Below are 16,260 nucleotides of genomic sequence, written 5' to 3'. Positions count from 1 at the left end.
AATCGTATACAATCAAAATCCAATTTCCCACAACCATAATACCAGATGCATTAACTTACAAGAATTGAAATCATTACATAGAACACTGATTAAAAAAATACACAAATAAATGAAAAGAAACATGAAGAGACCATATTTTGAAGTTGCCAAGAGACAACATACTGGAACTTTTACAGCCTTCCTCACCAGCCCATTGCCACTCATCATCAGAAGTAATGGAGGCGCCTAACTGTCTAAAAACACCTTCAAGAATGATTCGTTGCTCCTCAAATACAAATAGTATTAAGAAGAAAAAAAACCAGTAGATCTAATACACATCATACGCTACATCGGTTTTCATAAGAAGCAAAAAGACAGGAAAGCTTGATCTATGCAAGAGGTGATCATTACAATAATACATTAAAAATGGCCTTTTCAAGCTCAACTCCAAAATACATATAACTAAAACATCATCAGCCCTCCATACAGAACCCAAATCAACCCAAAATTCTCAGCCCAGCACATAGAGAATGCAGCAGCGAGACATAACTTTGTCACTCTTAAGCTTTATGCATAACAACAAAAAACTCCAGAATCATTCACAATTGATGGAAATAAAATGCTTAAACAGAAACTGAGTACATATGTTACATTGACCAGTTACAGTTGGAACATCAACCCCATGTTACAATTTGCATCTAGCTCATCTATCCTATTCTTAAGACAAAGTTAACGGTATCAATTACAAGTATATAAAGTATAACAAGAATCAGCCTCAATTTCTGTACAAGACTCCCATAAAGCTTATTAGAAAGCCAAATATGGCCATATAAACAATGAAGGAGGCCATTACAAAATTGTGGACCTAATAAACAGATTCAACTTTACAAGACAAAATGCTTTACAAGAAGACTATAATGTAAGTAGTGGTTGTATCCTGAAACATATCACCAACATCCACTTCATGAATTCAGTTGGATTTACTTTCTTTGCAGAGGTTACAGTTTCTTAGCAGTGCTCAAAAAAAAGATTTTTTTGCACACTTGAAAGGCCAAAGCAAATATCAGAGGAAGCCAATGAAGCCAGCCATTCTAACACATCTTCCTCAACAAAGAGTTGCCCACTCCACTCCCTGGATGTGATGATAAAAAGAAACCCCCATGTCAATAGACATTAAAGAGGAAAAGAAGATAAAGCCAAAGACACCACCCCAAAGTCTACCCACATAATCACTAACAGTATGTTAGAAAGAACACCACATCGCATCGTATTTTAATAGCAAACAAAGCCCAATGCTACTAGGAGCCCTATAAGCATGACACCCGTCTCTAGGAGACAATCAGTTCGGCTAGATGATGAGTACATTGGCATATTCAAGTTCACACTGAATATGAGCAAGTAAACCTCCTTAAAAATTGGGCACTACGACTGGAAATTATCGTATTCTGAGTAAAACACTGTTTTGAAACTGGCTCTATTTCTGAGGATTGTTCAAGGTTTCAATGTGTCATACGGTTCAAAACTTCAGCACAGTATGTCACTAGAGAAAGATTAGGAAACTAACAAATGAAAAGAAAGGAAAAAGGATCAGAGGAGAAAGAAACAAAAAAAAGTAGACTCTAGGCAACCCTGCATTCTTTCAGTACTTTAACACTATGCCTTTTCAGCTGAACAGTCACAAATACCCACGAGACTGGATTGCAACATTTATTACAGACAAACTAACTCTCCAATAGAGTCTAGGAAGGAGAACCTAGAAGCCTGGAAGCCAAGCCATAAAGAAAGGATAATAACACCTGCTTCACTTTACTGGCACAATACGGTTATATATAAACGAAAGGCACATTTAAATCGTAGAATGAACATTATTTGGCTCTAGGATTGCATACAAGCATACATGAAATTCCAAAACTCTTAACAAAACAAAAAATACTTAATGAGGGAAACGTCAACTGAATGACTCGGTATGGGAAAAAAGTACTACATACTAGTAAATCTACAACTATCTCACATATAGAACAACATACAAAAAGTTAAGTTGCAAACATTTGACAGAGGTAAAGGACAAACATATAATGGTTTCGATAATGTACAACGCATATACTACACACATTATTCAAAAAAAAAAATTGATCCTTAGTTGAAAAGCAAGTGGAATGCATATAGAAAAAGAATGCGTTAAAAAACAAGTGAGGAAGAAAGAAACCAGAGAACATCATGATCCAAAATTGAAGCAGCAAGATAAAAGTTAAAAAACAAAAAAAAAAAAAAAAAGAAGAAGAAGAGAGAGAGATGAACTTCATTTTCCCACCATCATCTAGCAATGTCTAATGGTTTAACCCATGCAAACTCCCTGACCTATGAACCCTCCCCACTTTCAACCCCAAGAAAGAAATGTACAAAAAGATCACATGCTAGAAAGATTTCTTATCAACCAAGATCACAATCATATGACAACAAGATTTCTAACGCAAAATATCCCAACAATCATTTAAACAAGAAGATTTTCAAAAGTACCATGATCAAGAGCCAAGAAAGCATTGCCTCAAATATAGGGTTTGGCAGATAATTATAAACCCAATACGGAGAGTCAGCTGTGGGATTTTAGGATTCCAACCCCACAAAAAGTATCCACATTGAATATGATACTATGTTTTCCAACACAGGAATAGTAAGTGTTGCATCTAATATTTGTTCTTTGGCATGCAGTAAGAAAGGAAAGGGGAGTCTATTCTTCCCTTCCACCCACAGAAGTAGCACTTACTTCATCCCTTAAGAAGCCACACTCTGCATATGGACCAGCGATCATCACAGCGGATGCTAAAATATATTTAGCAACCAAGGGGAGAGAAACTGAGAGTGAAAACTTAATTAAAGGTCTCATAAGAAATGGTAAAGAAGGATGCACAGCATATTTTGTCATTCTGATGGCAGGCGTCTCTTCTTCCCATAGTCCACATCCCTTGATCGAGACCTGTGCTCTTCTTCTGGCATTGCATGGGACCTTCTCCGAGATCTTGAAGAAGATTGTCCCCTATCCCAGTCATCATCATAATCCAAGTCACGTTCTCGATGTCGATGCTCTCTGTAGCTGTCTTTTTCTTCCCTATAGCGGTGTTCCCTATGCTCCCTCTCAGACCTGTCCCAGTCCCGTTCCTTCTCATCACGATGCCTCCTATCAGAGTTGCCTGACCACTCACGCTCAGAAACCCGCTCTTTTTCCCGAGAGGCACCACTCGACCTTCCTTTTTCATGATTTGCATCTCCATACCCATACTCTGAAGCACCATCTTCACCGCCATAACTAGACTCTCTAGTCCTGCGACCATGCTCATCTCCTCCCCACCCACCCATGCTTGCGTCAGTCCACATTCCCGCATGAGGTCCATCCATTCCAGATGCACCCATCATTCCCATCCCATTAGGTGCCATTCCACGGCCAAAGAAAGCAGGATTGACATGCGGAGCTACACCAGCAAGTCCCATTGTATTAACAGCTGGAAATGAAGGAAGCATGCCAGGAAAACCAGGTCCTGGAAAACCTCCATAACCACCTCCTCGAACCATATATGTTGGGTCAAACCCAGCTCCCATCATGCCCTGTGGATGCATCATGCCACCAGCAGGACCACCAAATGCAGGACCCGGTCCTTGTCCATAGGCCCCTGCACCATTAGCACCATTTCCAACTCCAGCCGAGATCCCAACCATGTTCTTTACACCTACACCTCCCCTTCCTCTCATTAGTCCTCCACCCCCAGCTCGGTTGACTCCTCCTTGACCACCCCGTCCCCAGCCACCCCTTCCGTAGTTCCTCCCTGCATCTCCACTTTGGTAATTCAGATTACCCCCTCTCCCCAAACCTTCATTTGGCCTCCTGCCTTGAGGCTGTGCTTGAGACTGGCCCTGGTTTTTGTTCATATAGGAAGCTCCCATCTGCTTCAATGTCTGTGGTGAAGCAAAAGCCACAACACAAGCTCTCCCATTGAACATATAACCATTCATTCCCTCTTTGCATACAGCTGCAGAAGATGGATCATAGAACTCAACTTGACAATACCCTTTGGATTTACCACTAGCTTTCTCATCAAAGAACTTAATCTCCTTCAACCTTCCATATTGAGATAAAACACTCTCAAGCTCTGCATCAGTTGTCCACCAATGGAGTTCTCCAACAAACAGCATGGTTGGACCATTCTCTATAGCTGGCTGAACCTGATTTTCGTTCATCACAGGATGATTAACATTCGTACCCATTTGATTAGGTGGCACATGTGGAGGACCTTGAGGACCACCAGTACCTGAATTTAGAGATTGAGCAGGGTCATTGGCAATCTTTTGAGGCACACCAGAAGGATCAATCCCAACCTTGTTGGATGCTGAAGTCAATCCTTGAAAACCCAAATTTTTCACTTGCTTATCATGGGTCCCCTCTGTAACACTGCCCTTCTGTGAAATAGAAGACCCAGATGGATAACTCCCAGATACCATTTCTGGTCTGTTAACAGCTGGCTGCTCCTCCTTCTCAGGATAACGGGCACTGACATTGGGGTGCTTCCCTTGAACTGAAACTCCTGGAATGTTTAGCCCTTGTGAACCCCCAGCTTCAACTCTCGGTTCAGGAGCCTCATTTCTCTGAGCTTTAAGTCCAGTACTGCCCAGGCCACCTGGTTGTAGTGGTGCCTCAGATCGTTGCAACTGAAGAAAGCCTTCTCCAACATTAACATCGTTGTAGAGATCATCATATTCATCATCTTCCCCCATCATCTCTTCATCAGCAAGAGCAGGTATGGCTCCACTTCCCTGATACTGCATCTTTTGTCCCCCTCCATACTCCTCATCTCCGAAATCTATTTGTTCTTCAGCCATTGCATCCATACAACCTGACTAATACATACCAAAAGAGAAAAGGTTATTCCTATCTCCACTCATATGAAAATAAAGGCACCACAAAGAAGAAAGTAAATAAAGGCGCCACAAAGAAAAAAGTAACTGTAAATCTAGATCAATTATGTCCAGAATGCAAGCATTCCAGTACAGATGTAATGAAGCATTCAAACTCCAGTAAGGATCATTTTTGGTGCATATGTACACTAACCAAAGCTCTTAAGCATATTGAAAACAAGAAAATCAAAAATAATTGAACTCGTAGCAAGAGATAAACAGCACCGAGATGAAAAAAGAGAGAGATCTAGCAGCTAGACATCAAAACAGAGGATTAAAATTCCCACAATAAACATGATAGAAAAGGCATCAATATGTAAAATTTACCAACATATTTTATCAAAATAATAGATACATGCCCTACCTACTTCATCAACTCATAGAAACCAAAACAGAAGCACGAGGTACATCTCAAACACCCAACTTGATGAATCCAGAGAAAAAAAACAAACACCCAGGTCGTAGAATGTCATAAAACAGATAAATTTCAATTACCCAGTTCTTCAAGTCAAAGGAACCAACAATGATAGAAAACCAAAAAGGAAAAATCAGTAAAGGAAAACGGAAAATTTAAGAAGACCCACCAGCAATTAACTTTGGAACATTGCAGAAAAAATAGAAACATGGAAATCCAGAGCTTAGAAATACTAGTAGAAAAACGCAAGATTATAATACCCAAGGAAATCAGGACATAAGAGCTATATAATCATTTATAATTATATTATGGTTAAATGTTTGATCTTACTCCTCCTCCTCTTCTCCTTTTGTCTTTGTTCTTCAGCTTACCTAGGTCAGGTAAAGCTGGGTTCACCTTTGCCCCTCGACTTTCGGTTTTCTTTTTTTGATTAAATTTTCATTTTGATCCGTATTCCTATTACTGTTAACTATTAAGGACACGTTTGACTTGCGAACGATATAGAATATGAATGATAACTGGGAATATTCATATGATTTTTATTATAATTTCTTTTTTTTCTATTTTCATTTTTCCTCTTATAATTTCTTTATTAACAAAATATAAAAAATAATATTTTATATGAAGGGGTTTGTAATTTCACATAATAAACATGACTATTTTTACTTATAACTATTTGAGCTTGGAATAGTTAGCACCAAGAAGGTGAATATCAATTATTCTATGCTTTTAAAGAATGATCATTCCTAATAATAGATCTTTTTTATTTAAAAGAAACAAACCAAGTAATAAGATAGGACCTAGGAATAATGGCGTATCTCTCAATCAAACATGTCTTTAGGTTTATATTTGATGTACTGACATTCACTGACATTGCATATATTGTCAAGTCATTAAATACAATAATTTTTTTTTTTTGTAAATATACATGCAATATTAAAATAATTTTAAGTTAAACTAGTATTTTAAGGTAATTAATTTGACAAATTTCTTACCTCTTTCTTTTATTAGTCAAGCCTGGCTCTAAGTTGAATAATTTATGGTTAGTGGGGTTAATTTCGACAATAAAAGAATGATTGTTATCTTAATACTTAAACTTGTAGACTGTAGTTTGTAGTGATGGTTTTACGTTACAAAATGTTCTTTATTTGAATTGATCTGTTTGTTTTTGTTCGAATTTTCGTGTTTTTTTTTCTAATAAAAAAAATGTGACAGGATCATTGTTTATTTAATTTATTTTTAATAGAAAAGGAATTACTTACACATTTAATATTTAATTCTAATAAAATTGTTGATTTTGTACTTGAAAAAAAAATAAATTTTCAGTTAAGTATTCTAATTTTTATTGCCAAATTGCATGTCTCGTTAATTTCATTAATCCAATGAAATGGTTAGAAAAAAATCAGGCAACACATATTTTTATTGATTATTCTTTATCACGTCATCTATTTGACTGATGAAGTTAACCATATAAGTGTCAATAACGGAAGTAAAATTTAAAAACTTAATTGTTAACTTTTAGACTTTAAATGTAAAATCGAATATATATAATTATAATTGGAAAATCAAATATGTAATTAATTAAAAAAGAAGAGTTTATTATGATTATTATTATTATTTTGACGAGAAAGTAAGTGTACTAATTAATCATAAATTTTCTTGAAGCCTCGGAGCAATATATGGTATCCTTAGGCTATAAAAACAAGTGATGAGAATTGATGGCTTTTGAGTGCAGGAACTTATGAATACGTGGTAACAACATTTTTTTTTGTCTTGTTACCCTTGATTTGAAGATTTAGCACCTTTAATTTCAATTGAATGCAGCCACCACCTCTCTCTCAAAACAAGGTTCATGTTTAGCATGCCCAAATGTCAGTAACTTGAAAAATCAATTAAGGAAAGAATATATCCCATACAAAAAGAACATCATAATTGTTGCATAATGTGCTGAAACCATATGTGAAATTTTGCCATCTTGATCAATATTACACAAAAGATTAATACCAATTACAGAATATCACAAAAACAAATTTCTAACTCAATTAGAACTCCAATCTTGCTTTCTAACAGAGAATGTACTGGTGGAACAAAGACTCAGAATCACCACCGGGTTTACCGTTGCCACCAAAACACAACCAACCACCCTACTCTGGCCCACCCCAAAATGAGAAAAAAAAAATTTATGTAAAACCCTAAGTAAGCTGAACACTAAAAATGCAATTCAGCTCAGCAGATTTTTTTCCAACTATTTGATATTCCATCTGTTCCATTAAGTGTTGGCAGAGCCTGCTGGCAACAAATTTGACTGCATTCTCCGGGCTGCTGTGAGGACGACCCTTGCCTCCTAATTAAAGAATGAATGTAAGAACTTTCCTTTTTTAACCATTGAAATTGAGACTGGCTACCATGTTTTACACCACCTCTTACAACCAATACACATGAGCACCTAGCACAGATGGAACAAGAGATAAGAACTGATGTTCATGATGGAAGTGGAAATACCAAGTCACCCACTTGAGCATCATCGATGATTACTTTTTCAATAATCGGCTGAAAAGTGGATATTTGCCTCAGTACATCCCCTTAAATACAGGATTTGTGCGGCAAATGCTCGCTCCGTATTCCTCATATTCTGCTTTTGTATGACATGCCTGCACAGGAAGGAGGTCACGAGACTTTCAGCCCAAATCCAAATTTTAGTGCATAAGATTAAGATTGATGCACAAAGCAATACTAATGGCGAGCATGTCAGACAACTAACATATCAACCAATGCAAGAACAGTGGCCGACTATAAATGCCATATTCAAGGCCATTCAGCAGCCTGTATAGAAACAAGGTGAAAGATGAGTTTAGAAGTGGAGATTCATACTGCAAAAAATTCAGGTGTTGAGGCAAGTACAGAACCTCCAAACCAAACTGCAAATCTTTGGATAGGATGACTGACAACATTAACTTCCACAGGTTGTGCCTGAAAGGTGAAGACACAAAAAGAGATTAGCACTTAGCTTTTGTAAAATGTTAAATGGGATAAACACACAAGTTTAGCACTAAAATTCTTACTTTTACTTCCCCACCAAGCCGAGCATCAGATGCAAGAACTCGGGCATCCACAATCTTTTTCAGATCCCGCTGCAACCTTCTGTGGAAGTCTTTGAACATGGTTGATCCACCAGATAAAACTATATTCTGAAAAGAGTTAAAATTGTGAATAAAGAGTGTACAAAGTTCTTAGATAAATATATGGCAAATCATGCGAAGATTTCCTTTTTCTCTACTCAATTCATTCATCAGTCTATGTATTCACTTTTTGGTCATTATCAAGAATGTAACGTAAAATACGCACAGCCAGGCATCAACATCTTGGAACTAGACTAAGATCTTTTTGCAGTAAAAGAATAGGAATCAAAAGCTATGACTTTAAAAATATAAATTGGCATCAGACAGGTCTGAGAAAACAGATTCTAATCAGGTCATTAATACAAAAGAAGGGACATTAATGCAAGAGTTTAAGGTACCACAACCAAATCTCAAAGAACTTTATCCTTGAAAAATTAAATTATAAACTGACAGTTGATCTCAGAAACCATTAGGAAGCAAAGTGCACGAGTAGCAGTTGAATCCTTAATCAGTACATCTCAACCTCCAAATATAACACTCTCTTATTGTTTCATTTAGATTTATCTTGGCTAAGAACCAAAATTTGCAATTTGCTTTTCTTTAAGCCAATGCATACTTTCACCTTATACAAAGCTCTTCTTGTGTCAATTGGTGCTGACTGAATGCACTTATCTATTACAGCTGGTAAAGGAGTGGTAAAATCACTGCTATAGATCTCAGGACTAAAGAAAACCTGCCAAACCAACCGTTACAAAACATCAGTTACAAAACATCAGCAACAAGCAATATTTGAGAAATAACTCATAAGCAGCAAAGTTAACCACTGTTTTATTTCTTGATAAACAAAGTGTATCATCAACTAACTAATTGCATCACCAAAGTAGATAAATGCCAAAGCATGCCAATTAAGACATGTAAACAGCACTCATAAATCAAGAAAACTTACATACCCCCAGCTCCATATGCTACAATTATGTTTCTGTTGACGGAAATTGACTTTAATTATTCAAGAAAGTATAATTTGTTGCAGCTGGTCCACACCAACATTTTGTTGGCAAGGGCATGGGTAGGGCACTCTCAATATTCTTTCATATTAAGGGAAGATTTTGCGATAAGTGGGTCGAAGAAGGGGCAGGAAGAATGTGCTATTTGAGAAATAAAGAGTTGACATGAATTGCAGCTGCAAGGCAACAAAGCCTCTAGAGCAAACATTGCTTGATTATTGACAATAAGGAAAAGGATGATCAAACATCTTAGTAATTAGATCCTGATGAACAGGAAAACCGTTGCTTGCATGTTATCAGATTGATAAGTACATTAATATAAAGGAAAGATCTTCATAAGGCAGCCAAGAGACCAACCATTTGAAATAGTTAGTTAATCAGTGTCCTTAAAGTGCTGCCCGTAGAACATGTTACTCTAGCATTAAGCATCCTAGACTAACCCCAACCCCCAAAAAAATAATTATTAAATATAAAGAAATGCCAAAAGTTTCAGTAAGCTTAAACTTAAACAATGAGTTTGCAAGGAAAAAAGAGGACAAACCTCTGGGCCTAAAAATCGTTCATAACCAATATCACAGGAGTATGGTGCCCCTGTCTTCGGTCTAATACCTCTCCATTGTTTGATGTACTTTGCAGGTTCTTTGTCATGCTTGTTGAACTCCTAAGATAATTACAAAAATGAGTTCTTATCAAATTACCATTGGAATGACAGAACATGTGAACTTCAATACAATATCTCATGCTAAGTAAGAATCATGAGATGAATAGTCATGCCAAAAATTTCCAAAATCATAATACAAGGAAAGCAAAAATAACCTTGACAATATCAGAACAAGTATAGCAGTACATCTCCTTCACTTTCCGAGCTGCTTCAAATGAGTCCTCTGGTGGAATTTTCTCTCCTCTTTCCTGCAAATAACAGTGTCAAAAGGCAAGAATTGATGATTCCTAAATAATGATTTTACAATCTCCATATCCACAAATCTAGATAACAACTATTTAAAGAGGAAACATTTAATTCCAATGTTTATGGGCATTTACAAGCAAAGCCAAGACAATAATAGAATACAAAAGCTCCAGATGTTCAAAAGAAAAGCAGAAAGATGCTTTAATTTAGCTTGCCTCCAGAAAATAGCTCTTTCTATCAAATTAATGCCAGCATTTTTTCAAATGGCAACAAATTCAAAACAATAAACTGCACCAACATAAAATAGCATTGAGTTTCCTCTACCAAGATACTGCCAGCCCAAATAACAATAGGAAGGATGCATGATACTGTCACAAACTGAGGCTGGGTGTTTGAAAGCACAGTGTATAAAAAGAAAGTCCATAAGTATAGAAATCCAACCATAGATAAGGGTGAGGCTACAGAGTATGGAGAAGTTTCACATGAAGACATAATAAGAACTGTAAGTAATAGAAAATTAAATAAACAGCAATACAATGCTACCAAAGTGCTACACAAACAGTTTCTAAAAAAAAGAAGCACAAACTAATCTATTGTTAATGGGTAGAGAGTCAAGAAAAAAAATACCCGCATTAGCTGCTGTATGAAGAGAGTTACATCTTTTCCAGCAATTGGTATTGATTTAATGCTGCTTCCAATAACATAACCGTCTGCAACAGGTACAACATGTGTAGCCCCATCTCCAACATCCACTACCACCCCTGTCATCTCACACTATGGAAAACTGTAGGTCAATCTAAATGGAAGTGATTGATATACACTGATGATTAACAAGACAAAACAATGCACAAAATGGAGGGTACAAAGAAAAACACAAGATAGACAGGTTCTCCAAACTCTACAACATTGAAGTATCCAAGAGACCCCATTAGTATACATGTAAATACTGCCACAGCTGATGCCCATGTCATTAGCAACAGCTATACACCTTCATCACAACCCTCTCAAATAATTAAAGACAAAAAGAATAAAAAATTTTAAAACATCAAAACAGTATATGGCAGGCACCATGTGCATTAACATTTAAATGAATACAAAAGCAGAAACAATTGAGAAAGTGGCAGAGACTTTTAAACTCAAAACGGCCTCCTCCAAGCTAACGTATTTTAAATGTAAATACTAACTAGATTGGCCTAAACCTGTCATCTTTCGCTACATAACCATTGATCATAAAATTACTCCAGGAGTGTCTATTCATAACAAATTCTTAGATTCTACGACACCATAGGTCACTATTCTATATCCCTAAAGCGAAGTTAAAACACTGGATTAAGAAAAAATCGTAGTTCAGCCATTTTTTCCAGGACAGTAATAACAAAATAATAAATCACAGAACGGCTTTATATCAATTGTTAATTGGCTGTTGAATGATAACCATGCTAGAACCATCATTCCCACTCACAATTCAACGTTAAAAGGTTTAGTTTACAAGTATAAATAAGAACAATCAGGGAGAATCAAGGACATAAAACTGATTCACGTAACATAATACTAGTAAATAACTAACCAATACATATAAAACCAGAAAACAATAGAATACTTCAGAAAATCAGTCACCAACCTTAGATGTAGTGTACCCAGCTGCTAAAGCAAGCACAGAATTCACAGCAATGTAAAGCCCCGGAACATTAAACGTCTCAAACATAATTTCACCAGTATACTCTCGACTCTCGGGAGCAGTAAGCGGACTCTCAGTCAACAAAAAGTAATGATCCTCAGGATCACACCGTAAATAATTGAAAATACATTGCTGCCAATAACGTTCCATAGCATCCCAATTATCAACTTGACCATGCCTAATAGGATAGGTAAGATTATAAGTATTACTAGCTCGCGATCTCGCGAGTGCTTCATCTCCAATGAAGAAATCAAGATCTGCCATTACCCCAGCTGAATACTGAGCTAACCAATTTGCTTTTGAAGAACTTCTTGATTGATTTAGAAACGACTCGTTTACTGCTACTACTGTTGGTTGAATAAAACACGGCTCTACATTACCCGCAAATCCCATCTTAGTATACCTGCAACGAAGAAAAAGGACCAATCTGATAAACAAGAAAGAAATTGGTCTGAAATGAAGTAAGTGGGGAATTTCATCAAACAGATTGTGAGCAACAACTATTTCAGTTACGATAATGGAAGACAAACCGTACCCGGTGCCGTTGTCGATGACGACAGCAGGGCGAGAAGTGGGATCCATCGGGAAGAAAAACAAAGGCTAGGGAGTTGTTTTTGTTGTTGTGATGGTGGCGGTGGGGGTGGATCTGCGAGCGAGATCCAAGAGAGATTTGTGGGGAAGGGATCATGGTCATGAAGCGCGCTTGAAGAAGCGCAAATAAGGAGAAGCGAACTCCCCCGACGGTATTGACTCGACCCCAACAAGAAACTTGGATCCCAACCGAAAGCAGCGACGTTTCAACGGTAGTAGCTTCTTGAAATAATAGCTGTCGTTGGCGATATCCAAACTCAGCAATCCAATAATGAAACCCATTTCAAAACTCCAACCGACGAAAAATTCTCATCAATTTCATCATCATTTTATCATCAAAATCGTATTCCCTCTCTCTCTCGATACTTTTCTTTGCAATCAAACTATAGAGAGAAAGGCAACACGACAACCTTCCTTTCCCTTTTTTTTTTTTTTACTCCGTTTTTTTTCTGCCTTTCTTCTTTTAAAGCTTGGAGGTACGGCTTCGTCAAATTTGACTAACAGCGGTAACAATTGTTTTTACATATATAATAATATGACGGTGACTCTGGACCGTTTGATTTCTGATTGGAGAAATTTGGGATTTTGGGACCCACGTATTGTTTGGGATGAAAAGTAGGGGAATAATTGGGTGTCACGGTTGTACTGGGAGAAAGACAAAATTTGAAAAAGGAAGGAGAAATTGGATGGTCCTGAGAGGAAGGAATAACGTGGTTTCGGAAACTGAGTTTTTCGAGATATGCGGTGGTGATGTCCCCTGATGTGTGGACTCTTGGGTTTCTATCATGGGACTTAGTGACTTATGGACCATGAGGTTTTTTCGATTTGAACAATGTCAGTCTTCGCTGCTTCAGTGCATCGCTTTGTTTAGCTTTGAACCAATACATGACTCACACGTGCTCTTTTAATGATCCAAAACATTACCTAAATTCAATTGTTAAATAAAGCTTAATACCATGGACGATGCAACTCTAAATTAGAGTACATTAAAATGGTATCCTCGCATTACTTCATTTGATCCTTTTAAAAAGTATTTATCGTAAAATATATTTCGATGTATAATGAGTTCATGTCTAGATTTTTTAAACAAATTTTAAATTTGGGAGATTACTAATTTTCTAATAATGTTAGAAGCATCGTATATTCCTATTTGTATAGAAAAAACAAAATGGTCTTACTATGTTTAACCTTAGTCATTAATCAATATTTTCTTGTCCAAATGAGAGAAGCTTCTTATGAAATAAATGAAAAAAGAGATCTTTCTTTTCAAGTATAAAAGCTTGCTTCCTGTTATTACTATAACAAGAAAAATACATCGTAACCAATGTGATCTTGTTACGGTAATCGTAATAATAATAAGAATAAAATACGATTCTACGTCAAGCCTTATTATGTAATGGATTTATTTCACATTTGTCTTTAATTTATTACTTGGTTTTATCTATTTAATGTAATGTTTGTTTATAATTTTAAGTTCGAATTATACTTGTAATTTCATACAAACAATGTACATTTTGTAGCAGTGTACAAAGGTTGGACTCCATGTGATGTAAGTATGTAACCGCCGCATTAAGGTGCTTTAATTTCAACATTATTTTTTACACTTTGAAGACGATTCATGATTGTACGAGTTTCCTTTGTCCCTTTTGTTTTAAAGTTATTAAAACCAAAAAAAAAAAAAAGGCAAACTACCTCCTCCTATGATCCTATCCTATCCTCTTGCCGTCTACATTCTTGCGATCTTTTCTGATAAAACATTACCATTTTTTTTTTAATTTTTTTGTAGAACACGAAGAATCCAAAGTTAATAATGCAACTCTCCTTGCCCCCTTTAAAATAATAAGGAAGAGGGCAGGCAGCATCTCAGTCTCAATCTGCACCTCGCTCAGCTGCACGTTAACTCGACTAAGGCACGTGCCACGTGTTTTGGCCACCTGGGCTCATGTGGCTGCAAAACCAGTCGGTGGTTGGTTGCCATTTTTCTTTCTTTGTTTTCTTATTTAAACATAGGACATTTCCCATCATGGTTCAGACTTTCAGATTCACCTTCCAACGGGACCCATCATATCTTGTTTTATCACAATTAACCTAAAAAAATTATATTCTGATTTTCTTTTCTGGTTTTTGTCCCATTTTGTTTTCGACCACCTTAAATTCAATGGTTGCACTCTGATGAATATTATGGTGAGAACGGTTGCCTGCAACAGATTAAATGATCCCATTTCAAGTAACGAGACCTACTCTGTTTTCTTTTATGTGTGTGTTTTTTTCTTCCCAAACATAAACATTATGAGCATGATGAAAATGATGGTTGGATGCTTGAATTATCCCAAGAATGTGTAGCAAAATTATTATATCACATTATTACTACCCTGTCTGTCACCTACTTAATCATTTTTTACTTTGTCGTTTATCTCCATGGAAATTTGAGGTTTTGTTGGTAAATAGCTTTATGCTTTACCCTTGGAGAAAAAGAAAAGCAAAATGTCTTTCCTTAACCAGTCATTTCTACTAATGTGACTGTGAATCAAAGGAAGGGTATAGTTTGTCGACCAGCCTGAATTTTGTTTGGTTATTGGTTGTAGGATTTATGTCGAGGCAAGAAAAGAGTCTCCGGATCCGGTATGATAAAGATAGTTCAACCCACAGCGGTCACGGGCCCATTCAATTGAGGGCGAAGTTCCACAAATTCATGGTGTGCTAGAAAAGTAATGGCATAATGTGCATTTCCTAATGTGTGCATATAAAATATAAATGCATGTCTTCCCTCTTCTTCTACATGGCTTTTGATAAATATTGATTGTGATATATTATTTAATCAAATGTTCCATGCTTTTGCGCAATGCCTAAATCCCAACAATACAATTTTTTTTTCATTTGTTTTACGTATAATTACATTTTTAATATGTTCCCAAACATAATTATTGACCCTAATCTTTTCCCTTTTCTTACAAGATAAGAGTAAAGCAAAAGAAAGCAGCTTTGATCATTGATAAATATTAATTGCAATACATTATTCATGGAAAATTCCTCTTTGTAAATTGAATTATATGCAAATTCCAAGCAAAGCTTATAGAGCAGGGAGTCGGATAAGTTGGGAAGTCAATTCAAACATCCACATATCTCTCTTTTATTTTTGTAGTCTACGGATGAAACTTTTTTGTTTCTGAGATGGGGCTTTCATGAAAGCGGTCCAGTGTGCTGATGAATGAGTAGTGAGAACCCCAGTGCTTGAAAAACAAGGGCACTAGTCTCGGTAAGTACGTAGGCCTTGACGTTGCTAAAGGCTGAAACTGACAAAGAAGAACTTCAATGAAGCTGCTGAATTTACCAGTTTTTATCACTGCCCAAGAGAGACTGAACATTTTTCAACGGCAGCGACCACAAACTTTCAAAGAAATCCAGATTCAGGGCAAAGCATTTAGATGGAAAAACGAAGGTCAAAAAGCGCCAAAAGGGGGTCTATTGCCCTTCAAGCAGGTTGGTCACATACAGAAATCTGTGTTTCAATGCTCACTGCTGCTCTGTTACGGGAATCAAAATCCCATCGTTCGCTAATCGCTTTCATGACGCGGGCGGAATCACCACAACACCCCTAATAAACATCGCAATCATGGTTAATA

The 16,260-nt window shown here is 36.7% G+C and overlaps 2 protein-coding genes across 9 annotated transcripts; both read right to left on the bottom strand.

Annotated features, from left to right (window-relative positions):
- LOC18609632 (cleavage and polyadenylation specificity factor subunit 6) lies at positions 554 to 5,792 on the bottom strand. Of its 5 annotated transcripts, none has more exons than XM_007044843.2 (3): positions 5,669 to 5,791; positions 2,744 to 4,866; positions 554 to 1,111 (listed from the first exon to the last, which is right to left on the bottom strand). In XM_007044843.2, exon 2 carries the CDS (start codon positions 4,855 to 4,857, stop codon positions 2,899 to 2,901), a length of 1,959 nt encoding a protein of 652 aa, XP_007044905.2. In that variant the 5' UTR covers positions 4,858 to 4,866; positions 5,669 to 5,791; the 3' UTR covers positions 554 to 1,111; positions 2,744 to 2,898. The 5 variants fall into 5 exon arrangements, with proteins under 5 accessions (XP_007044905.2, XP_007044906.2, XP_017971546.1 ...); XM_007044844.2 differs by having other exon boundaries at positions 585 to 1,111; positions 2,497 to 4,866; XM_018116057.1 differs by lacking the exon at positions 554 to 1,111 and having other exon boundaries at positions 2,446 to 4,862; positions 5,669 to 5,792.
- Positions 7,245 to 13,100, bottom strand: LOC18609630 (actin-related protein 3). Of its 4 annotated transcripts, none has more exons than XR_001926792.1 (10): positions 12,582 to 13,100; positions 11,990 to 12,449; positions 10,996 to 11,142; positions 10,278 to 10,370; positions 10,003 to 10,122; positions 9,080 to 9,190; positions 8,401 to 8,526; positions 8,245 to 8,308; positions 8,100 to 8,161; positions 7,245 to 7,989 (listed from the first exon to the last, which is right to left on the bottom strand). XR_001926792.1 is itself a non-coding variant. In XM_007044837.2 (10 exons), the coding sequence occupies exons 1-9, from the start codon at positions 12,626 to 12,628 to the stop codon at positions 7,909 to 7,911; spliced, it is 1,284 nt and encodes a 427-aa protein (XP_007044899.1). In that variant the 5' UTR covers positions 12,629 to 13,098; the 3' UTR covers positions 7,245 to 7,784; positions 7,874 to 7,908. The 4 variants fall into 4 exon arrangements, 2 of the variants coding, with proteins under 2 accessions (XP_007044899.1, XP_007044900.1); XR_001926791.1 differs by lacking the exon at positions 8,100 to 8,161 and having other exon boundaries at positions 7,245 to 7,682; positions 7,841 to 7,989; positions 8,210 to 8,308; positions 12,582 to 13,098; XM_007044837.2 differs by lacking the exon at positions 8,100 to 8,161 and having other exon boundaries at positions 7,245 to 7,784; positions 7,874 to 7,989; positions 8,210 to 8,308; positions 12,582 to 13,098.

This window comes from Theobroma cacao, chromosome 2, assembly GCF_000208745.1.
Source record: "Theobroma cacao cultivar B97-61/B2 chromosome 2, Criollo_cocoa_genome_V2, whole genome shotgun sequence".
Lineage (NCBI taxonomy): Eukaryota > Viridiplantae > Streptophyta > Magnoliopsida > Malvales > Malvaceae > Theobroma > Theobroma cacao.
This window is presented reverse-complemented; position numbering and strand designations above follow the sequence as displayed.